Source organism: Canis lupus, chromosome 5 (assembly GCF_003254725.2).
Source record: "Canis lupus dingo isolate Sandy chromosome 5, ASM325472v2, whole genome shotgun sequence".
NCBI lineage: Eukaryota > Metazoa > Chordata > Mammalia > Carnivora > Canidae > Canis > Canis lupus.
This window is the reverse complement of record NC_064247.1, coordinates 42,038,414-42,062,452: the sequence shown is the minus strand read 5'-3', so window position 1 is coordinate 42,062,452 and position 24,039 is coordinate 42,038,414. Positions and strand designations below refer to the sequence as shown.

At 51.9% G+C, this 24,039-nt stretch overlaps 1 protein-coding gene across 1 annotated transcript in view; it reads right to left on the bottom strand.

Moving 5' to 3' along the window:
• The window catches only part of PEMT (phosphatidylethanolamine N-methyltransferase), an 88,913-nt gene that overhangs the window by 11,128 nt on the left and 53,746 nt on the right, over positions 1–24,039 (bottom strand). Inside the window, 1 exon segment of the mRNA XM_025428134.3 lies at positions 5,862–5,977. Within this exon segment, the coding sequence (XP_025283919.3) occupies positions 5,862–5,977 (116 nt within the window).

Genomic DNA, 24,039 nt, shown 5'->3' with positions numbered 1-24,039 from the left:
ACACCTAGTACACAGGGTGGGATGGGGGGTGGGGATGGTGAAGGTTCGCTCTCCTCACCCCACCACGGCCCCGTTCTGCTGAACGTGGAACCCAGCCTGTGAGCGGAAGCTACCTCCTCCTGTTGGGCCTCCCCGACACTTGCATGCCCCACCCCCATTCCACAAGACCCCGGGCAATTCAGAAGTGTGCTGGACCACAGCTCCACTCAATGACTGGCCAACATGCCAGGGGCTCCCTGATGCCCTGTGCACGTCTGTGCATCTGCCCTGATGCCGTGATGCTGCTGGAAGATGGTGGGGTAGGACCTGGGCCCTGCCTGGCTGTCCACACTGTGCCACGCCGCTCCAGGCCACCAGGCTCCCACCAAGACTGGCTATGCAGGGGATGCAGCCGGTAGGAAGGGGGCTTCAACAGATGCCCCCCCCATCAGGGCTCCCTCTCCTTCACGCTCCATGACCAGAGCACACAGGTCTGTGCTAATGGCCTCCAGATAAGGAGCCTGCATCCTGTGGGAGGCCCCCAGACCACCTCCGGTTGCCTGGGTGGTGCAGACCAGCAGACGCGGATGCCTGGCCCTGCCCCTCTGTACACCTGGCAGACCCACTGCCCAGTGGCCTCTTGATGCCCCTGCCTTGGGCTTTACTAGGCCTGTGATCTTCCCATCACCCAGTGCTACTCACCCCCACCATGGAAGTTGTGGCTTACAGAGAGAGAAGAACAGGCACACTGGAAACGTCCAGAACAGGCAAATCCATAGGGACAGGAAGTAAATTCAGATTCGGCGGTGGGGGGGGTGGGGGGACATATGTGCTTCATTGGTACAGGGTTTTCATCTTGGGTAAAAATGTTCTGTAACTAGACAAAAGGGATTGCACAACATTACGAGTGCTCTAAATGCCACTGACCCGTACACTCTAAAATGGCTAAATGATAAGTTTCATGTTATGTGTATTTTACCACAAAAGAAAAAGAAAACACACCTCTAGGAACCAAATGAGAGCATGTTTGTGAAAGGGAAGGGTGCATGGGTAAAATATAGCAGGGTGGGCAGAAGGCTACAGGCAGGAGTGGTCTTGCCAGGATTCTCACAGCCTCTTCTGGAAGCCCCAGCCCCCTGCTGTCACCAACCTGGCAGAGGGAAGGACATGTGGGAAAAGGCCCGGGAGGAGGGAAAGTCTCTGCTGATCGGGAAGGTGAGCAGAGAAAACAGTGCTGCCTGTGAGAACATTCTCTCTCCTCCCAGAAACTTCCCAAAGTGGCCAGTCCAACCAGGGGAAAAGTCATGGCCCGGAAGGCAGCCACCAGGCCAAGCCAATGCCAATACCGAGATGCCAGTGAGGAAGGAGAGCTGAGGAGCCATCATCTATAAGAGGCTGGACTTGGCGGGATTTCTTCCCAGCTCTCCCCAGGCCCCGGATGCAAGAATAAGCCAGGGGGCTCTTTGCTGGTGTCCCCATGTCTGGAGCTGGGCTGCCAGTGGGCCTGTCACCTTGTCTCCTGAGGACCCACAGTACTGTGCTGGGCATCCAAAGGCAGCAGTGGGACTTTCCTTTCATTGGAGCACAGGAGCTGGCAAACCAGAGCCTGTGGCCAAATCTGGCCCTGCAGGCCGTTCTTGTAAATTAAGTTTTATTGGAACTCAGGCACACTCATTTCTGTATGTGCTGACATGCTGTCTCCAGTACTCACAAGAGACTATGGAGCCCTCAGAGTCAAAAATACTTATTATCTGGCCCTTACAGAAAAAAGTGTGCTGGCACCTGATATGGAAAATCATAAAATTATGAATCTGAATGAGCCAGAAGGGACCTTAGATACCAACTAGTCCAGGGGTGGACAAGCTTTTTCTCAAAAGGCCAGAGAATAAATATTTCTCAGCTTTGTAGGCTGAGAGGAAAAATCTAGGATATCATGTGGAGGCTCAGAGTGCCATTTAAAATGTAACCACATGTACAACTCAACAGCCACAAACAAATCTGATTAAAAAAATGAGCAAAGGAATTGGGATAGACATTTCTCAAAGGAAGACAGACAGATGGCCAATATGCCTGTGGAAAAAAAAATGCTCAGGGGAACGCAAAACAAAATAGTTCACACCCTTAAGGATGGTCGTTATTGAAAAATAGTAACAGAGGACACATGGGTAAGCTGAGTCAGTTAAGGGTCTGACTCTGGATCTCGGCTCAGGTCACTATCTTAGGGCCAGGGAATCGAGCCCTGTGTTGCACTCCATGCTGGCGAGGAGCCTGCTTGGGATTCTCTCTCTCCCTCTCTCTTGGCCCCTCCCCACCTCAAAAAAAAAAAAAAAAAAGAAGATAAGAAAAAATAGTAACAGCAAGCAAGGATGTGGAGAAACTAGGGCCCCTGTGCCCCGCTGGTGGGAAGGTAAACTGTACCCCAAAATATTAAGCACAGAACTACCATCTGATCCAGTAACCCCTCCTCTAGGTATATACCTGAAGAATCACATGCAGGGCTTGCCCATGTTCATAGCGGCTTGATGACAGGAGCCCAACGGTGGGAGCAGCCCAAGAGTCCATCCGCAGATAAATGGATAAACAAAATATGGTATTTGCTTATCAGAGAATATTATTCAGCCTTAAGGAAGGATGTTCTTCAAAAAAGAAAATTCAATTTTTACCCATTTTATTGAGATAAAGTTGATATATAACCTGATGTGAGTTTAAGGCATACAACGTGATGCCCTGATGTATGTATATAAGATGATTAGCACAGTAAGGTTGGTGACTGTGCATCGCCTCACATAGTCAACGTGTGTGTGTGTGTGTGTGTGTGTGTGTGTGTGGTAAGAATTTCTAAGATCTACTCTCGTAGTAACTTTCAAGTTTCTGAGACAGTGTTAACTACAGACCTCATGCTATGCATTCGATCCCCAGAACTTATTCACCTACTACCCAGAAGTTTGTACTTCTGGCCAACATTTCCCTGTTTCCTGTGCGTGCATGAGCACACACACACACACACACACACACACACACACACACACACGGGCCCTGCAACCACAAACCTGCTCCCTGTTTCTATAGGTTAGATTTTTTTAGATCCCACACCTAAGTGGAATCATACAGCATTCATCCTTGTGTCTAGCTTACTTCACTTAGCATTAGGAAGCAAATTCTGAAACGTATTCCATCAGGGATGAGCCCTGAGAACATGATGCTAAATGAAATAAGCCAGGCACAAAAGAACAAATACTGTATAATTCCACTTATATGAGTTTCCTAGAGTAGCTCATGAGACATAAAAAGTCAGGTGGCTAGCAGGAAAAGTAGCTAACATGGCTGGACTGCAGGCCAGGGTGGGGGCTGGGGAAGAAGGAAGGAGTCTGTTGGGGTCTCCCTGCCAGCTGAGTTTTCAGTCCTCGAGGCTGGGACCCCAAGGGGTGGGGGTGGAAAGCTAGTGTGTAGCACCGGTGGCCCAAATGTGCCCAGTAGCCACCCCCAGAATCTGGGCTTTATAACCAGAGCAGACACAGAGGCCCTGGCCGCCACCCACATGGCTTCTCTGCTAGAAGGGCACTTTCCCCACACCCCCGTCCCTCCCCGTCCCTTCCCTCGGCTTTAGCACCCCTCCAAGTGGGAACCCCAAGTGATGATTTCTCTCAGCCACATAACAAGGTGGGTGAGCTCAGGAAGGTGAAGTAGCCCCCACACATTGAAAAAACAACCTGGTACATGAATTCATTGCCCTGGCTCTAAAGCCCTTGTGGCTCCTTCTCTCCTACCACATCCCAGGTGCGGCCTGACCCCGCAGGCCACCCCACCCCAACCTGTGCCCAGCCAGGCCGGGGACACCTCAGGATCACTGAGCGGGGCACAAGCCAGCGAACGAGGCAGCCCCCCTGTGGCACAGGAGCTGTTTGGTGACATGCTGTCAGGGCCAAGCATGGCAGGATCCAGAAACAAAAGAGTGTGAATCTCTGCATGGTGACAAGAATGGGATGGACCCATTCTCTAAAGCAGCCTCCATCCAATAACCGAGGTCCCAAGGGTGGGGGGCAGATTAGGCCCAGGGAGGGAGGGCGTGTGCACCCCCGAGTACCATTTTTATCAGATAGGTTGCATTTAAACAGGACCTATACTCAGCTAAGGGGAGGCCACTGGCCTGCCACACATGTCTTCCACTTAACCTATGTCCCCTCTCACCCAAGACTGGTGCCTTGCTGTCACCAGTGCCCACCTGTGCCGCCCTGCCAGGAGGGGCTTGTCCTGCTGGGCAGCTGAGGATCTCAAGGCAGGGAGGCCACGACACTCTGTGACACTTGGGAGGCTCACAGTGGGTCTATGTGTGGGCCTTACACTGTACCAGCAAATGGCCTTGCTGCTCTGCAGGAGCTGGGCTGGAGCAGGTGGCCCCCCGAGGAGGGGGGGCATTCTGGGAGGGGCCGGGGATGCCAAAGGTGAAGGCAGGAGAGCCCAGACCTGACCAGAAGGGAGGCAGGGGCCTGGGAGGAGGTGACCCAGAGCTGGCTAACATGGCTGGGTCTGTCACTATACACAGACAGCAGGCAGCCTGGCAGGCCAAGAAGCAAAAGCCAGGACTCAAATGTCCACAGGGAAGGCTGCCTCCCCGCCCCCCCGCCCAACCACACTCCCTCTCCCCACTCATGGGAAGGCAGAGCCCCAGATGGAGGGAAGGCAGCAGGGGTATATGGCAGAGGTGTCCTGGGCACAGAGTGGAAAGGCTGGGGCCCTGGCTCTCTCGGGGTGGGAGTGGGAAGGGCCCAGTCAACATGCACACTCCTGCCCTTCCCACATGCCAGGGATGGAGCATCAGGTACACACCTCCCTTTCTCACCTCAGGGCCCAGGGGGGAGGCCGGGGCATGGGGGACATGGAGACCAGCCACCACTAGGCTCCCCAGTCATCACCCCAGTGGGGGGAGCAGAGCTCCCAGAGCTTCTAATCTGTCACAAATCCAGATTGGGATTCTCCTGTCCCATTTCTCATTTTTTTTAAAAAAAGATTTTATTTATTTATTCATGAGAGACACAGAGAGAAACAAAGAGAGAGAGAGAGAGAGAGAGGCAGAGACACAGGCAGAGGGAGAAGCAGGCTCCATGCAGGAAGCCTGATGTGGGACTCGATCCCAGGATTCCAGGATCATGCCCTGGGCCAAAGGCAGGTGCCAAACCGCTGAGCCACCCAGGGATCCCCCATTTCTCATTTTTCTAAAGCACCACATGAGCCATGTTCAGTCCACGAGCTATTGTGCTGCCCACAGAACAGAGGGGGTAGGACCCAAGGCTCGGAGACAGCCAGGTCAGGCTGGGGGGCATCTGACAAAGATGTCACTGCCCTCCCACAGCCTCCAGCCTGCAACGTTGCAGGGCGCTGTGCCTCCCGTCTGAGCACCAGTACTCACCACCAGGCCCAAGGATGGGTGCGTCATCATCTACGAGTTCCCCTCCTCTGTCCTCTTTCTTTGATGGCAGGAGGGTAACATGTCAAGTCCAGAGATGAGCTGAGCAGCTCACTGGTACCAGGCCGAGCCTGGGTGAGGCCCAGTCCCCAAGTGTCACCTGCCTTCTGCCCTGGCACTTCCTGGAGGGGACTGTTGTTTTGTCTACACACTTGAGACTGGGGATGAGAGCCCGGGAACCACCTGGCCTTGTCTACCCCGCTCCTTCGTGCCTGGAGTCCAGGCACGGGGCTCTGTCCCCTTCCTGGTGCCACAAGGACTCTTCTGCTCAGAGAGCAGAACTCACCATGTTCAGACACAGTGCTCCTCACATCTAGATGGACCCCCTAATACTGCCAGCAGCGGCTACCCCTTCCGATGCTGTGGCCGCCTACGCTGAAAATGGACTTTCTCTGGCCGGTCAGCCTGGCAGTCTTACCAGTGTGAGCGCAAGATGTTCAGTAGCAAAATGGCAGCGCCCAAGGAGTAGCAGGCCAGGTAGGGGGATCGGAAGGCCTTGCTCAGCTTGCGAGTTTTCTGTTCCCATCTTGCAACCTAAACAGTGAGAAAGAGAGAATAAGGTAACGTAAGATGTCTGTTAGGGAGAATACGGGGGCGGGGGGAGTGGAAGCGGGGAGAAGGCCCTTCTGTGCTCTAAAGCTCAGATGTCTCCATTCCAAGGGGTGTATGGATCTTGGCCCAGCCCCGCAGGGATTTCCACACCTCTGGTCCTGTGCGAATGGACCGCGACGTCCTTCTGGAAGCACATGACGAACACACAGAGCAACAAAGAGACCTGAACCCACACCCGAACCCACAAGACGCACCTGAGCCAAAGCAGGGCTCTGACAGCCTCTGGGCCTTGCTCCCAAGCCCACGTCCCGCCGCACGCTATCCCCAGCGGCCACGGCAAAGCACAAGGATACAGAGGAGGAGAAGCTGCTGGAAGCAGACAGGAGCAGCCAAACGAAGGACGCCAAGGGAGCGCGCGGACCCAGGGCTGACCTCCCGCCGGCAGGGTGCAATCACCCCCGGGGGCAGGGAGGCCAAGGAGCAACCTGTATCCTCACCCCTGCTTCCCCAGCGACCCCCAAGGCACAGACTTCCAAGTTTTTAACTTCAACCCCAGGATCCTTATTTTAGTTTTTCAAACTAATCGTATCTAGACTCTCAAGCTTCAAGAGCTGAGAGCAGAGCACATGGAACAGATAGCTCTGCTTGCTGCACCATCCCAGCCTCCTGACGCACCTGCTGGCAGACGATGGGGCGGGGGTGTGGGCACTGCAAGAAAGCAAATGCACCGCTGAGGATGCTGGGGGGTGGGCGGCTGGGAGTCCTGGTGGGTCCTGACATGAATATATACGTGTGTGTGATATATGAAGGGTCTTGAAGGCCCCAGCCGGCCCTCTGTGGTCCTGGAATTACTACAGGAGGACTAGGTCCTGGGGCTACTGGGGCCAGCATCTCATTCTGGCCTCAGCAATGATTGTGTTGCTGCCCTGCTCTATTTCCCAAACGAGCCTGCCTTTCCGAGCAATTACATCAGTGAGAGAGTGACTAGTGGCCCCAGGTCCACCTTGATTTGGCCCAAGGCCACCGACTCTCTGACTCTCTCCCTGGAGGAGGCGGCTCCTGGGCCTGTCCTCAGATTTCCTGGGTGCTAGAGGGCTGGGGGGAGAGGGTACGAGCTGGAGTTTACGGGAAGGAGGTGAGTCAGGTGGGGCTCCTGGGCCTTCTCTTCAATTGCGGATCTGCTGTTGCTACCACCGCTCAATTCTCCCAGAAGGTAAACAAGCCCTTTGTCCGGCTCCAGGCAGGCGGCCTCTGCTGACCCCATGGGAAGCTCGAGCCTCACTCAGAAACGGAGGGTAGAACATTGAAGGGGCTCTGAATGTACCACCAGTGGCAGGCAGGTGGCCCGGGGGGAGGCAGGGCCACAGACTGCACACTTTTGTGGCCAATTTGAGTCCTTCAAAAAAACTTTTAGAGATAAAATTCAAAGCATGTTTTTAGTTGCATAGCCATCAGCAAGGGTCTAATTCCACAACACTGCCATCATCCCACCCAGATCCCTGTATGCATTAGCTGTCTCTCTGCCTCCCCCTCTCCAGCCCCTAGCAACCTCTAATCTACTTTCTGCATCTGTGGATTCACCTTCAGAAGAGGTATAAACAGAACCTCATGACCTTCTGTGGCTGGCTTCTTTCACTTAGCATAATGTTTCTGAGGTTCATCCACGTTGTAGCTTGTGCCTTTATGACTGAATGATATTGCATTGTGTGGACAGACCACATTTTGTTTATCCATTCACCAGGTGAGGGACATCTGGGTTGTGTGTGTCCTTCAGCTACTATGCATAACGCTGCTACGAACACCCGTGTCTAAGTTTGTGTGGACATGTGTTTTCACCTCTCTTGGGTGTATATCTAGGAGTAGAATTGCTGGGTCATGGGGTAAATCTACTTTTAACTTATTGAGGAACTTCCAGACTGTCCTCCACAGAAGTGTAAGGGTTCCAATTTCTCTACATCCTTGCCAACACTTGGTATTTTCCATTAAAAAAAAAAAATTGTAGCCATTCTAGTGAGTGTGAGGTGGCAAGTCACCTCATTTGTAATCCCCACAAACTAACCAATGACATTAAACATCTTTTCATGTACCTACTGGCCATCTGTGTGTCTTATTGGGAGAAGAGTCTGTTAGAGTCCTTTGCCATTCTTTCTATTAGGTTGATTATCTTTCTGTTAATGAGCTGTACGAGTTCTTTATATATTCTGGATATTAGACCTTTGTCAGATATCTGATCCACAAATATGCTCTCCCATTCCGTGGACAGTCTTCACTTTCTTTATAATGTCCTTTTGTAAGGAAAAGCTTTTTCTGTTACTGAACCACTTTGCTCGCTCAAAAAAAAAAACAGTAAACCACCAGGCCTGCCCTTGGAGAGCTCAGAGTCTACCAAAATAATAACATAGCATAGATTTTCCATCTGTGCACCTGATCCTATAGCACACAAAACAGCCAAGCAGGCTTGCATTAATTCCGGGGGGTGTCTAGGGTGGTCAGACTTCAAGACAGATTGTGTGGCCTGCACAATGGAAGACGCAGTCAGCCTCCAAACCAGTTGGCCAAGGAGTTCAGGCGAAAGGGTAAAGAGAAGTCCTTGCAGAGTGACTGGTGGGGTCACAGAGTCAGAAAGAGGAGCAGCAGAATGACCCCTGTGGGTTCCTGATGCAGTGCTCCATCCATCCAGGGAAGGCCCCTCTCTCCACCCTTCCAATTAGCCAGTTGTTTTTCAAATAAGCTATCTTTAGCACACCTTGTTCCTTGCATGTGATTTTAAGATATATCTTTAAAGACCATTGATTTTTTTTTCCCCTCCCAGTTGATGGGATAAAGCTCTCAAAAGGACACTGAAATCCATTAGCAATTACATAAGGTGTCACATACTTCTACCCGAGGGGCCTGTGACCATCCCAGCAGGCCCAGTCTGGAAAGTGCTAGATGGGGAATGAGGAGCACTGGATGCTGGAGCCAGACCTGCCCTGTGTATCCTCCATGCTTGAGGAGGCCACTTTCTCTCTCTGAAACTGTTTGTCCAGCTATAAAATGAGATGGAAGTGGGAGCAGGGAGCATTTCTGTGCTCCTGACGACAGGAGAGGCTCTGCCTCTCAGAAACCTGCCACCGACTGTGCAGAATGCAGAGACAAAGTGTGGTCCATCTGTATACACCCCATTGTGTTGTCATCGACTAGATGCTGAGCAAAAGGAGCCAGATGCAAAAGAGTGCCCTCTGCCTATGCCGTTTATATGAGGTTCTACAGCGGGCAGAACCACGACAGGGGCTGCTAGGCTGGGGGCTGGGGGCTGGGGCAGGAAGGAGAGCTGAGCCAGAGGACAGCAGGAACAGAATCGTGGGGAAGGAAACCTTCCATACTTGCTGAGAGGGGTGGTGACACGAGCATATACCTTTATCAAGACTCCAACTGAATCCCCAAAATGTGTGCATTTTAGTCTATGTATACTATACCTCAATAAAGCTGATTTTTAAATCCAATCTTTGTTGAATGTGAGCTTTAGGGGCAAATGAGAATGGCTGCCAATGTCACGTACTCTGGCAGGCTCTTACAAGTGAGAAAGCCTGGAGTCCGGAGTCTGTCCTCTAAGGAGGGGCCTCTCCCCTGTTTCCGTGGGGCTTAGCAATGTGTCCAAGGATACAGACCAGACCCCAGCCCGGAGCTCACGCTCCACTTCACTCAGCCACAGCGCACTCCTGCGCGGCCAGGAGGGAGGCCCATTCTGCAGCCGAGCAAACCGAGGGCTGGGAAGACCTGAGGCCAGCGCTCAGGCCCCTGGACTGCCAGCTGGACCCTTGGCCGGGCCTTGGCTCTTCTGGGGAGAATGGAACATCTTTCCTCCAAGGCCCCTTTGGGGACCACTCTGCCACCCCTGACCCCCAGGTGGCCCCCCGTGCCCCTGCCCATTCACCTGCGGCACAGAGGAGTGACAAAGGTACCTTCTGAGTAATCTAATAACAAAAGGTGGCAGAGCCTGAGACCAGGCTGTGTGGGAAGGAGGAAACGAGGAATCCTGTGAATAACTATGATCTATGTGCCTTTCGGGCAGCCTGTATTCGATTGGGCTGTTATTTCAAGGCAATCAGTAAATCAACAGCCAGTGGCCTTGCCAAGTCCAAGGCTAATCTCCCTCCCTGCCTGGCAGCGCCACCCCAGCCTCAGGCGCCCAGCTGCACACTTCATCCAATTAAGGGGCCGGAAGCAGGTTGTCGAGCCCGTCCGCAGGGGGCTGGATGCCTAGGGCCGAGCTGTGGGATGACGCAGGTCACTGTCCCGCGGGCTGCATGGCGTGGGTGCGGAACACCCGCACGCTCTGCTGTTGCCGCTCCTGCCTTTGCTTGTCTTCTAGATTTCCAGAGTCCCCAACATGGAGATGGGCATTCCAACCCTCCCCTATGCTGTGCCTAGCTCTCTCTCCCTAAACTTGCTGCGTAAGTACAGCCCCGCCCCTGTAAATCTGAATTTCACATCAACAACAAATAATTTTTAGTGTAAGTTGTCCCAAAGGTTGCATTTGTTGTCTACTTAAAACCCAGATTGAACCGGGGCTCTGTATGGTGTTTGCCACATTTGGCCACCCTGCCTACCCCGTACCTCCCGATCAAGGGTCACCCAGCTCAGCTCTGTAATGAGAGGCCTCTTCTTCCAAAATGTTGATTTTTCCCCCCAAATCTCTTCCACAAGCTCTGTGCTGGAGCAGGAGAGACAGGGTGTAAGCTGCTAGAGCCAGAATGGAAGGGGATGGACCTCCAGGGACACAATGCACAACTGCTGACTGCCACCAGCCAGCGGTGTGTCTGCAGGCAAATCACTTCATTGTGTGCCACCTCAACCAACTCAGCTGTCAAATACGAAAAATAAGGTAACAAATCCTTCTTCCAGCTCCCAGTATGGTGGGAAGACCAGGACGGCAATGGATGAAGCATGTCGGCCCTACAGCCCTGTCTGGGGGGAGAAGAATGCCTCTCCTTTGGCTGCCTGGCTCCCAGAGCAGGCTCTGCAATTTCCTCCCACTTGATCATGCTGAGGGTGCTGGGTCTGGTCTTGGAGGAAGTGGCTCCAAAGTCTGTCCCCGGAGGGAAGTGTCCACAGCTCCCAACAGGGTGTACAGTTCTTTCTGGCACTTTCCGGGGGCTCTCTGTTCTTGGTATCCCTTGGAACTACTTCCTTTGGCTCAGCCAGAGATCGTACTGGGAGCCCAGGAAGTGCTTTGGTCAAACTCACAGAACATTAAAAACATTTGACCCTACAAATCAACATTCAGAGTTTTCATATTCAATCCCTAGCATCCTGTTGGAGGGAGAAAATCTGGACAATGAGGCTACAGTGGGCCTGCTGCCCTATATGGCAACCCTCAGCAGAGCCCAGGTCCTGGCAGATGGGGCAGGAGCAGGGGTCCCAGTTGTAGTGGGCTACATGCATGTGAGCCGATGGCTTCTGACAGCTGTGTGTGTATGTAAGAGAGGGCAGAGGGAAATGAGGTGTATGCTAAGGGCTGTGCATGAGCTGCCCACACGCCAGGACTGTTCACATAGTGACTTCAAACTTCAGTCCCCTGGGACGTAAGACCCGCACGCTGTGTGCCCTTGAGATGGATAGCCCCATTAGCTGCAAAGAGAACCCTCATCAGTGTCCCTAGGGAAAGAGAACTGTGCCCTCAGCAAGTCCCCAAACCAGTGTGATGTGTTTCAGCCAGGAGCCACAGCATCACACAGCGACATGTCCCTGCCACTCAGATCCAAGGCCTGCTGAGTTTAAGGCCCAGAGACCAGAGGTGCCAGTGTATAATAGTAACATCAATGAGTCTCGATCTGGAACTCCTGCGTGTAAACCATCAAGGTTGTTGCCTGGCTCAGCAAGCCTGAGAGCCATGGGTCCCGCAAGCTCTGGCTTAAATCCTTGCCCCAGTCTTTACAGATTAGGTGCCCTTGAGCCACTTCCCCTGCTTATAATATGAATAACACCTAGCACAGAGCATTGTGAGATTATGTAAGATCTACCTGATGTGCTCGGCCCAAGGCTAGAGAAGAATAAGGGTGTCCTTGGGAGACTCTTACTTGGGAATGCTGGCAAGCCGGTGGCACCTGTTAGAACCAGGGAGAGCCAGGACCTGCCCAGCATCTTATGACTGTCTGAGTAGCTCACTGGGAACACAGTTAGTGTTCCTTCCCAACTGAGAAGGCGGGAGGCATGTGGCTGTGGCCACAAGTGATAGAGAGATGGACATCTGGGATGTCTTTTCAGATAGACCAGGGAAAGGCTACAGCTCTGGAAAGCTATGAGAAATATCCTTCCGTTCAATCTACCCACCTACCCATCCATCCATCCACCCATCCACCTATCCATCCACCATCTACACATCCACCCACCTACCTACCATCTACCCACCCACCATCCACCAATCCACCTACTGTCCACTCATCTACTCATCCACTCACCATCCACCTACATACCCATCCATCCACCCATTTACCTATCCATCCACCCTTCCACACATCCACCTACCTGCCCACTGATCTACCCACTCCCCCCAACCATCTACCTATTCATCCAACATTTACTGGGAGATCTACTATAGGCCAGATATTGTGTTAGACAGTAGAATGTTTTGAAAAGAAAATGGGGTGAAAACCATACAAAGTCATTCATAACAATGGTGCTTGTTTCATGTAAAATTTGCAATTTAGTAACAATAAGTAAAGCCAAGGTTGCCTCAATCACTGAAAGCACCAGCCCCTTCCTCTGGGTGGGTCCACATGACAAAACAAGGGCTCTGGGAGGGGGCTATCAGAGTCCAGGCAGGGATCTCAAGAGCCATCTCTCCAACCTGATGAGGAATTTTCTGGACACATACTCCTCTTCACCTCTTGAATTTCCTACATGTCTTCAGAATGAGAGTCACCTAGGGTGGATTTTTTTAAATACCCCATCTGAAGTGAGACAGAGGCTTTATCAAGTTCACTAAATGACTAACTGTTGAGCATCTACCCTGGTGGCCAGCAGGACAGTATGCTGGTGAAGAGCATCAGATTCTGTGTTCAAACACAAGCTAGGGTAGATCATGTCTCTCTCTCACTGTCTGTTTCCTGACCTGTAAAACGGAGCTAATAATATACTATCTCATAGCATCGCCTGAGGATTAAGGCAGTTAATGCACACACAATGCTCAGAGCACATGTCTGGAATGTGGCAAACTTTCAGAATGCACGTTTGCATTCTAGTGTGGACAAGTGGCAGGGAGCTGAAAGGTAATGAAGAAGGCCTGGCTGTTAGGCTGAGAGGCCACCGCAATGCAGATGGAGAAAGTCTGTTGTAGACCAGCATCCCTGGGAGAGGATGCACAGGCCCTGTGTCACACTGGGCACGAGGCCCACTCACCTGGCAGTCCCTCTCTGCCCTGGTAAGTCGTCAATGCTCACCCAAGCTACTCCTCTCGTTCTCTGCATGCTTCACTGGCTAAACCCATCCAAGCCCAACTGCAGCCACCAGATCTCTGACAGCCAGAGTCAGGCCCCCACCATCTAGTCTAGGGCTTTCCACCCAGGGACCTGGAGCACCCCAGAGGGCTCAGTGAACATCCCAAAGCTGAAGCAAATGGTGAAGTTGTTTATGCATTTATAACTTTTGCTGAGAAGTAGCCAGAGTTTCCATGAGTTTTCCAAGGGGTTCACAGGCCCAAAAGTTAGAACTACTAATCCTGCCCTTCTTCTCCTTCCATTTAGATTACTGGATCCACTTTCCCAGCCGGACACACCCAGGTGCCTCTGCTACCTGTCTGTCCCCTTGCTGGTACCTCGAGCTCCTCTTGCCTGCAACTGGGTCCCATGTGCGCCCACTCTGATTCTACCCACTACCCCCTTCAACCCCCATGTCCTAGATCATCCCAGCCACAACCAGGACCTTCTCAGTCCTCTGAACTCCTGTCACACACTCACCGATGAATTCTGGACCTGGCTTAACCATTCAAATGGCATCCTGTACTTAACATTATGTCAGCACAGAAAAGATCTCAGTGAACACTGGGCTACACGAATGAGTGAATTGCCCAAATGACCTACAAAAGCTCAGAGACTCAACATAACTGGTGAGTAGCTTCTCTGACTTTCTCTCTTCTGCTTCTGCCTGCCCTACAGGGAGACTCAGTGGGGCCCACCCAGGCGGTTCCATCTAGAAGTGAGCAAGGGCTTGGAGGGGCCAGGGGGGGCAGAGAGTCTCTGACTGGGAGTTGAGGAGCTCCATGAAGAGGGGAGGGGTCCAAAGGCCCTGGAGGAAGGCAAGGTGTACGTCTCTGCTCAGCTAGCCAGGCTGCTGATCCCCAGGGAGCCCTGGGCCACCAAGTGAGTGTGCAGGCTGGCTCACACCCACCCTTCCCTGACACTGAGCTCTGCCATGAGTTCCCTCTCAGTCCTTGGCAACCTGAGCCTAGACCAGCCACCCTTCCTCAACACAGAATGAGTAGCACAGGGCTGTGGCTGAAGACTCCCACAGCCACATGCCACTTCAGTGCTGGACCACTCAGTCATTACTTGCTCACGGGATACTTCCTATCAGCTTGTTGAGTGAATAAATCAATCTCAAGATACATCCAAGGGGATCCCTGGGTGGCTCAGCGGTTTGGCGCCTGCCTTTGGCCCAGGGCGTGATCCTGGAGTCCCGGGGTCGAGTCCTGTGTTGGGCTCCCGGCATGGAGCCTGCTTCTCCCTCTGCCTGTGTCTCTGCCTCTCTCTCTCTCTCTCTCTCTCTCTCTCTCTCTCTGTGTGTCTTTCATAAATAAATGAATAAATCTTTAAAAAAAAAAAAAAGATAACATCGAAGACACCCCCCTCTGCAGTGAATTCACCTCTGCACTTGACTGCCTGGGACAGGGTCCCCAAGTCATACTTTGGAGGCCGGGGCACAAAGTCTTTTGTTAACCTGACACCAGCTGCCCACCCCCAAGCAATCTGCAAGATTCCAGCCCAGCAGCATGACCTCACATCACACCTGAGGGAGCCATGATGCATGCTGGGTCTCTTGCCTGTGCTTGGCTTTCCTGCTTCTTCACTGCCTTTCACCCAACACCCCCCGCCTCACATTTGCAATGGCCATAGAGCAGGAGGAGGAGGTAGGGGGCGGGCCATGCTCTCACTGTTTCCAGATGCAAGGCAGGAGAAAGAGCCATAGGGAATGAGTCCTAGTAAATGTCAGGAGCAGAGGCTCTGGGTTCATATTCTAGCTTCAGCACAACCTATGACATCCTGTGACCCAGGTACCCCCTGCAGTGTCCATGAGCAGGGGACAGGCAGGATAAACTGTGGTCCAGCCTCACCCTGGAGAATGGCCCAGAGGGAAAGAAGATTTCTACCTACTGCTATGGTGTGAGCTGCAGAATATGTCATTAGGTGAAAAAAGTCAAGTGCAGGAGAAGGTGCCCCTTACCTGTTAGGCAAAAAGGGGGTTACAAATACTTGCTTATGTTTTCAAAGACAAAATAAATACCAGAAGAAGAGACCAAAAACTAATTAAAACTATTATCTGTAGGTGAGGAAGGGGGCAGCATAAGGGAAGAGATGCCAGATATTTATGAATGTCTTTGGTTTCATAATGTTGACTGTGAGACCATTTAATGTTTTATAAAAACACTAAAAATCACTAAGATTCCAAAAACTAAATAAAGGAACTTAGCTATATACAACACTGTTTTCAAGTAATTTTAAACATAGTATTTTGGTCAATCCTCCCTCATGCAATAATATCACCTAAGAACCAAAAACAAAAACAAAAAACAAAAAGAAAACAAAAAAAGGAACCTAAAAAGAAATTCTAAACTACATCCAGTAAGTATATTGTTTTTTGTTTTTGCTTTTGTTTTTTTAAGATTTTATTTATTTATTCATGAGAGACACACAGAGAGAGGGAGAGACATAGGCAGAGGGAGAAGCAGGCTCCATGCAGGGAGCCCAAGGCAGGACTCAATCTGGGGACTCCACAATCACACCCTGGGCTGAAGGCAGATGTTCAACTGTTGAGCAACCCAGGCATCCCCTAGTAAGTATATTGTTAGGAATAATACAGGTATTGTTATTTTGACTATACATAAATTATGTTAATGTATTTAGGAGCCACAATTCCATATACAAAAATAAAATCTTTAAAGTTTAGCAAAAACTGAGGTATTTGGGTGGCTCAGTCAGTTAAGCATCTGACTCTTGCTTTCAGCTAGGCCATGATCTCAGGGTGTTGAGATCAAGCCCTGCGTTGGGCTCCACACCGGGTACGGAGTCTTCTTAAGATTCTCTCTTTCCAAGGGATGCCTGGATGGTTCAGCAGTTGAGCATTTGCCTTCAGCTCAGGGCATGATCCTTGGTCCGGGAATCAAGTCTCACTCACATCAGGCTCCCCAAAGGGAGCCTGCTTCTCCCTCTATGTCTCTGCCTCTCTTTCTCTATCATGAATAAGTAAATAAAATCTTTTAAATAAATAAATAAATAAATAAATAAATAAACAAACAAACAAATAAATACAATAAAGTGAAGCAAAAACTTTCAGAATGGAGATATCAGTATGAACTTATGATTTCTTTCTTTCTAAAAAAATTCATTTTTCCTAGCCTGATCCACAAAAGAGGCCTCTCCTGTTGCAATAAGCACTTCTAACATCCAGACTTCGGTCTCTAAGGATCATTTTCCATTAAAAGTCACCAGAGCTCCTTGGTTCAAAGGCCAATTCTAGGTCTAGAATAGGAAATATACAAGACATTGAATTGATTATGGGAATAGAAGCTGTCAAAGACACATGTGGAAATGTCAGAACACTGACGAAAACTTCACATGTCCTCAAGTGGCTAAAAAGGGATGCTGAGCAACAAAAGCAATGACAGCAAATTGAAATATATCAGATGTATGCACATACACACAAATAACACACAGACATACACACAAATCATCAATGTCTTTGGAGGCAGCTAGGACACTCACATAGTATTCTGAAAATTGGTTTTTAAAAAGGGAAAAATTAAGTGTTAATCCTGCCATTGCTATATGAACTGTATCTTGGAGCAACCAAATCACTGATGAGGGAAAATTTCTATTTACAGATGAATCACAGATAATAAATGCAAGAGTAATAGAATGAAAACGTCACCATTTTGCAACTCCTAAATGAGATAAAGATCTAGACAACATGCATCAGTGACCAAAACCACCAGGGAACAGGTGGGGAACTTGACAGTGGAGGGCTAAGCCAACCTCCAGAATCTACTGGCCAATTTCTGTCTCTCAAAGTGGGGCTTCCTGACGTGGTGCAACAGGAAGCAGGAGGTTCAAAGGAGGGAATTGCCACTTAGTAGGGCGAAGAGTCAAATATTGGCAATTTAATGTACTTCAACTGACCATGCAGCACATTCTATGAATATTCTCTATATCTATCAGTTTACAGGAAATATAGCAGAACAGAGGAATGTATTAAAAAGTGTCACAAAGCTATAATCACAGAAATCCAGAAAATTCCACTGGACAAATGACTCAGTTTCTTGAATAAATAAATGACATAGAAAGAAGGGATGGGACACTACTCTGATTAAAAGGGATTTAAAAATGCAACCAAATGCAATATATTTCTTATTTGGATCCTGATTCAAACACACCAAATGTAAAAAGATACTTTTGAGACCATCAAGGACAAGTGAATATGGACTGAATGTTAAACATGGGCTGTCCGTTCCACTTCCAGCCAAGACGGATGGAGTTTAGCCTCTCAAAAACAAATACACAATAGTTTTCCAGATGCCACACATGAAGAAATGATGGACATTGATTTAAACTTAACCACATCAATAATCACACTAGGGGCACCTGGGTGGCTCAGTCAGTTAAATGTCTGCCTTTGGCTCACGTCATGATCTCAGCTTCCGGGCATCAAGCCCCACATCAGGCTCCCCGCTGAGCAGGAGAGCTTCTCCCCCTGCCTCTCCACCTGCTTGTGCTCTCTCTTGCTCTCACTCTCTCTGTCAAATAAATACATAAAATCTTTTTTAAAAACCATACTAAATGTTAATGGCCTAAACATCACAATTAAAAGACAAATTGTCAGATTGGGTTAAAAAATAAAAACGCTCTAAGTATATGCTGGTTACAAAGAAATATACTATACTTATAAGGATACAGATAGGCTAAAATTAAAAGGATAGTACAAGAGACAACAGGCTAACAGGGGTCAAAAGAAATCTCGAGTGTTATATTAGTTTCAAATGTATAGTACAGTGGTTCAACAATTCTACACATTACTCAGTGCCCATCACAATGTGTTAATTATACTGAAATTTTAAAAATAAGTAAATATTTTTAAAGGAAGCTGGCATACTATATTAATATCAGACAAATTAAGTTTTAGGGCAAATATTTTTACCAGGATAAAGAAGATTTCTTCAGAATGAACCAAGAGGACATAATAATCCCAACATCCATGCACCCAGTAACCGAGCTCATGTGAAATAAAAACTGATAAAACTGCAGGAAGAAATAGATAAACCTTCAATTACACTCAGGTATTTCAATACCTCTCTCTCAATATTGGTAGAACAAGTAAAGATAGAGATTTGAATATTATCAACCAACTCAGCCTATTTTGTAAAACACTTTACTCAACAACAGCAGAAAACACCTTAGTTTCAAGTGCATATAAGATAGACCATATTCTGGGGGGGCATCTGGGTGGCTCAGTGGTTGAGCATCTGCCTTTGCCTCAGGTCATGATCCCAGATCCTGGGTCGAGTCCGGGATCGGGCTCCCCTTAGGGAGCCTGCTTCTCCCTCTGTCAATATCTCTGCCTCTCTGTCTCATGAATAAATAAATAAAATCTTGAAAGAAAAAAAAAAGAAAGAGAAGAAAGGTCTGAAATCATTGATCTCAATCGCCTTAAGAAACTAGATACAGGAGAGAAAATGAGCCCATGTCAATAGAAGTTTGCAGTGGAAATCAATGAAATAGAAACTAGAAAAACACCAGAAACAAGTCAATGAAACCAAGCATTGGTTGGTTACCTATGAAGAGGAGTAAAATATCACTCCAGACTGATCAAGAAAAAAAAAAAAAAGATACAAATTTTCGATATCAAGAAAGACAGAGATGATATCACTACAGAGTGTGCAGAAGATGTTAAAAGAGAAGTAAGAGAACACGTGAACAGCTTTACACCAACAAGTTTGATAGAAGAAAATGTATATATCCTTGAAAGAAACAAACTACCAATGCTCACTCAAGGAAAAGAGTACATAACCTGACGAGCCCCAAGTCCATCAAAATATCTTAAAGTATAGTTGAAAACTTTCTCTTTTAACTGTGGAAGGAGCCTCGGTGTCCATCGAAAGATGAATGGATACAGGAGATGTGGTCTATATACACACTGGAATATTACTCCGCCATTTCACATGACGAATACCCACCATTTGCTTCAACGATACAACTGGAGTGTATTATGTTGAGTGAGTAAGTCAATTGGAGAAGAACAAACATTATATGGTCTCATTCCTTTGGGGAATAAAAAAAAAAAAAAAAAAACAGTGAAAGGGAATAAAGGAGAAAGGAGAGAAATGAGTGGGAAGCACAACCTGGAAAGGCTGGGACAGCTTTGGCAGAGAAACCAAAGGTGACAGTTCGCTACCGGCCTGGGTCGGAGGGATTATTTTAGGAGCAAACCACTGGCGAAAGAAATTCTATTTCCAGGCCACATTTGCACCATCCTCGGCCCCCAACAGCTTCTTTGGGAGCAATCACTGCCTGTAGTTCCTGTGCATGGCCCTGATGTGGGCTGGGCCCTGAGTCCCTGAAAGAGCCGATCTCTGGCCCCCATCTGTGCCACCCCTGGGCACAGGGGACAGTAGATGCTAGCCACTTCTCCAAGGAAGGAGCAGAGACTCCCCCAGACTAATATGCAGGTCCAGAGGGGACTGACTCTGGTGGAACACATGTGACCTCCTGATGGGGATGAGCAGCTAGCCGGAAAGGGCAGGGTCTAGATGGCGTCACTGCATCCCTGGGGCTCTCTTCCCTCCTTCCTACCTCTGATATGTGTGTGTGTGTGTGTGTGTGTGTGTCTTTCTCTTCCTACCCCTCCCGGTCTCTCCCCCTCCTCGCCTTGCCCCGCAGAGCTCTCCCTTCTCTGCTTCTGTGTCTGCTTGCTGCCCCATCCTTCCCAACCACCTGCCACTGTGTCCAGGGCAGAAAATATCATCTCTCAGCCCCTGAGTGTACACATCCCAGTGCACCTTTCCTGCACACTGAGGCCAGTGTCCCTAAACCCCAAGTCCTACTTCCTGGGAGAAGGGCAGGAGCAGGCCCCATGGGGGTCGGGGGTCCAGCTCTCCCCATCGGCCACACTCTAAATGGGATGACCCGGGTCAGGGCCACGGCACAAAGAAGAAAGGCTCCTGCACACAGGCCTGATGCGGAGGCTGCCCAGCATGCTCTCCAGCTCACCACCCTTCTCCAGTCAGCTCTAAGATCTACACCACTGAGGGCAGTTTAGGGCCTGAGCTCTAACCAGGCCTTAAAGCCTGTGTGACCCGCTCAGAACAAGGACTCAAGCGGGCAACAGCCTCCCAGCTGGGTGACCTGGTATAGGCGGTTCATCCTCTGCAGGTCTCAGCTTCCCCATTTGCACAACACGGTAGATAAGGCTACCTGCTTCTTTTTTTTTTTTTTTTTTTTTTTTTTTTTTTAATTTTTTTTTTTTATTTATTTATGATAGTCACAGAGAGAGAGAGAGAGGCAGAGACATAGGCAGAGGGAGAAGCAGGCTCCATGCACCGGGAGCCTGACGCGGGATTCGATCCTGGGTCTCCAGGATCGCGCCCTGGGCCAAAGGCAGGCGCCAAACCGCTGCGCCACCCAGGGATCCTACCTGCTTCTTAACGTGGTTGCGAGGACTGGATACAGATTAACATACGTGAACAACGTGGCGCAGTGCCTGGCACAACCAGAGAGTGAGGGCCCATCATCGTCATCATCGTCAGGAGGTAAAGGCCAGGGCCACCCAGGACCACACGTGCAGCTGACAAGCTGGGGTTTCCTACCCGTTTCTGTGGGGACCCACGCAAACCAGAGGACCCCTGGGTGTCTCTGTCACAGGGTGTTAGAAAGAAACTATTTCCTGTTTGGGTTTCAGCGGGTGCTTTGGGTGATGATCCCCGGGTACCCTCAGAAACTAAGGAGAGTTTTGTCAATAGTATCTTTTGCATTGTATCTACCGGGGTGGGGGGTGTGGGTGGCTAGACGGGAGAGCCAACCCTCAGATGAACCCCTGAGTGGTCATGGGGCCAGGTGGACACAAAAAGCACAGCAAGGGCAGGACAAGGTGCTGGGAATGTGTCGCGGACAAAAGGAGACACAGGACGTGCACCCTGAGCTGAACACATGTGTTGCTTGATTAATAAAACAACAGAAAGAGAAAGAGAAACGTTCCTCAGAGCTCGCTAAGAGGGGCCACAGTCTCGCAGCACCATTCAGACGACGGCCCACGCAACCGACGGATTTGGGTCGCATCCAAAGGCACACACAGCACAACACCCAAGGAAGAAGCAAAGGGGAGCACTTCTGAAGGCAAAGACAGTGCCTCCAGCCCTGCAAAGGCCACCTGAAGGCTTAGCAGGTGTGCGGGGATCACGGCAGAGACCCTCAGGGAGGGTCCCCGGGGCCCTGCCGAGGGACAAGGACCCCTGACCGCCGGGCGATTCCCGTGCCTCAGCTCAAGCATCACCGCAGGAGATCTGGGAAAGGCTGAGGGTGGCGGTTGCGGGGCGGCCACACGTCGGCAGGATCATTGCCACGCGGTCCCAGGGCTCGGGGGCCCTCCCGCAGAATCCCTGCGCCCCCGGGGCCTCGTGCCCGTGCCCCACTCTGAGGCGCCCCGGGTTCCAAAGCCGTATCCTGGCGACGGGCCAAACGCTGCTCTGGGCCTTGGGCCGCCACGTTGGCACCTGAAGGAGAGCGCCGGGAGCCCAGCTCTGCACCCACGGCCTCCGCCCGGAGCCAAGCGCTCGATGGGCACCTCCCCGGGCAGGCTGCGCCCCTCAGGCACGGCCCGGCCCCCGCGGGGTCGGCCCCTGGCAGCAGGGCTCGGCCGCCTGCAGCCCGCGCCCGGCGCCCCCCGACCAGCCTTGGCCCGCAGGGGGGCCCGGCGGTCCCCGCGCCGGCGTCAACCCCGAGGCCATCCTCCAAGCGTCCCGCAACCCGGTCTGGGCGCTCGTCCCTGGCTGCCGCCGCAGGGCACTCCGTGATCCTGTGGACCCTGCGCTCTCTTCTGGGGCTCATCGCCTGGGTCCGCAGGCGCGGCGGCCTGCACAGGGCGAAGCTGTCAGCCCCCCAGGCCCAGGCGTCCCTCACCTGCGCGTCCGTCCCGGGCAGACTCCCTGCCTATGTCCGCAGCTGCGGCTTGTCACCCCGGGGCCAACGTCAGCACCCAGCTGTGCCCAAGATGTCTCCGCAGGGAAGACGGCGTGGAGGGCCCGGGAGGAGCAGGAGGACCCCGCACTCACGGGGCCCCCAGACGCCCGGAGAAGGTGCGCTAAAGGCTCCGGGGCAGCACAGCCGGCATTCGGGCCCTTCAGGGTGGACACAAGCCCCCGTTCCTTTGTGCCCAGGCCTGGGCCTCTGCACAGAAGCCTCCCCGCACAGGGATCAGACGACGCAGCTGACAAGGAGTCCCACCCGGCCGGCAGGAGCTCCTGCCGCCACCGAAATGCCATCAGCAGCTCCTACAGCTCCACCAGGGAGGTCCCGTCAGCGCAGAGGAGGAGGGCTCCAGCCACAAGACAGGGCTGGCCGCCCCCCACGCCCCCAGACAAAGTCAGCCCACACAGCCCCTGGCGTCCCGCGGCGCCTTCTGTGCCTTGCCAGATGGAGAACCAGCGCCAGGAGGAGGCGGGTGCCACCACCGGGCAGAAAGAAACCTGCAGGAACCGCTCACCCACGTCTCACTGCTCCAGGCCCCGAAGACGCAAGATGCCTCTGCTGCCACACAGGCCAGGGGATCCTGTGCGGCTGCCGCCAGCCCCTGTGCTCGGCTTTCGAGTCACCGCCCAGGACCTAGACGCGGAGAAGAGAGCCGCCCTCCAGCGCATCGACCGTGCTTTGCGACGAGGGGACATGGAGGGCATCTCGAGGGGCGGCCTCACGTGCCCTTCCAGTGCCTTGCCCTGGCCTGCTGCATGGGCTGTTGTACTGCCAGCTGTCCCCCCAGCCCCTGGCCTAAGTGCACAGCGGGCGGAGCAGGACTCCCCTCGTCCCCTGGCTGTCCTGCCACCTGGTGGAGGGGCTGTCTCTGTGCCGCCTCTGTCTCAGGGGGAGCCCAGCTCCCCTGGCGCCCCCTCCTCCCTGTCACAGCCCCTGCCTGGCACCTCTGCACGGTCCCTGCCCCCAGCCCCACGCACCTTGCTGGCCTCTACTTCCTCCCTGGGATCGGGCAGGGCTGACCTGTCTGCCGAGGGCCGGGACCCGTCCAGGCCTGCTCCCTGCTCTGCATCAGGCCTGGCGTGTGCACTGAGCAGCCCAGCTCCTGGCTGGCCCATTCCCGCAGCTGCTGCAGAGTCCCTGCCTCCCTCCAGGGTGAAGCCCAGTGGGGACAACCCTCGGATGGGAGGCAAGGGAGGGGGCTCTCTGCCAACCAAGGACTGGGTCAGCGGTTTAACCGATGCCAGCTGTGCCTTCCCCACTGCCACCAGCACCTCCAGAATGGAGTGCCCTACCCCCATGTGTATTGACTGTCCAGTGTTCAGCTCCCAGAGCTCCCCTCCCGCCATGGGTCCTCATGCCCCCCCTTCCAGGAGCCTGCCGGTCACTTGCGCCGTCCCTTCCAGCCCCTCGAGCAGCACATCCACAGGCTTGGCTCCCCCTTGCCAGCCTCTGCTCTTGGGGTCTCCCCCTGGCTCTAGTGGGAGCTTCTTTCCATCTGCCCAGGCCCTTCCGATGCCCTCCAGGGACAGCATGGGCTCAGTCAGAGCCACCACTGGCCTGCATGCACTGGGGCTCTGGAGCCCCAACCCATCTGTGAACCATCCCTGTGGG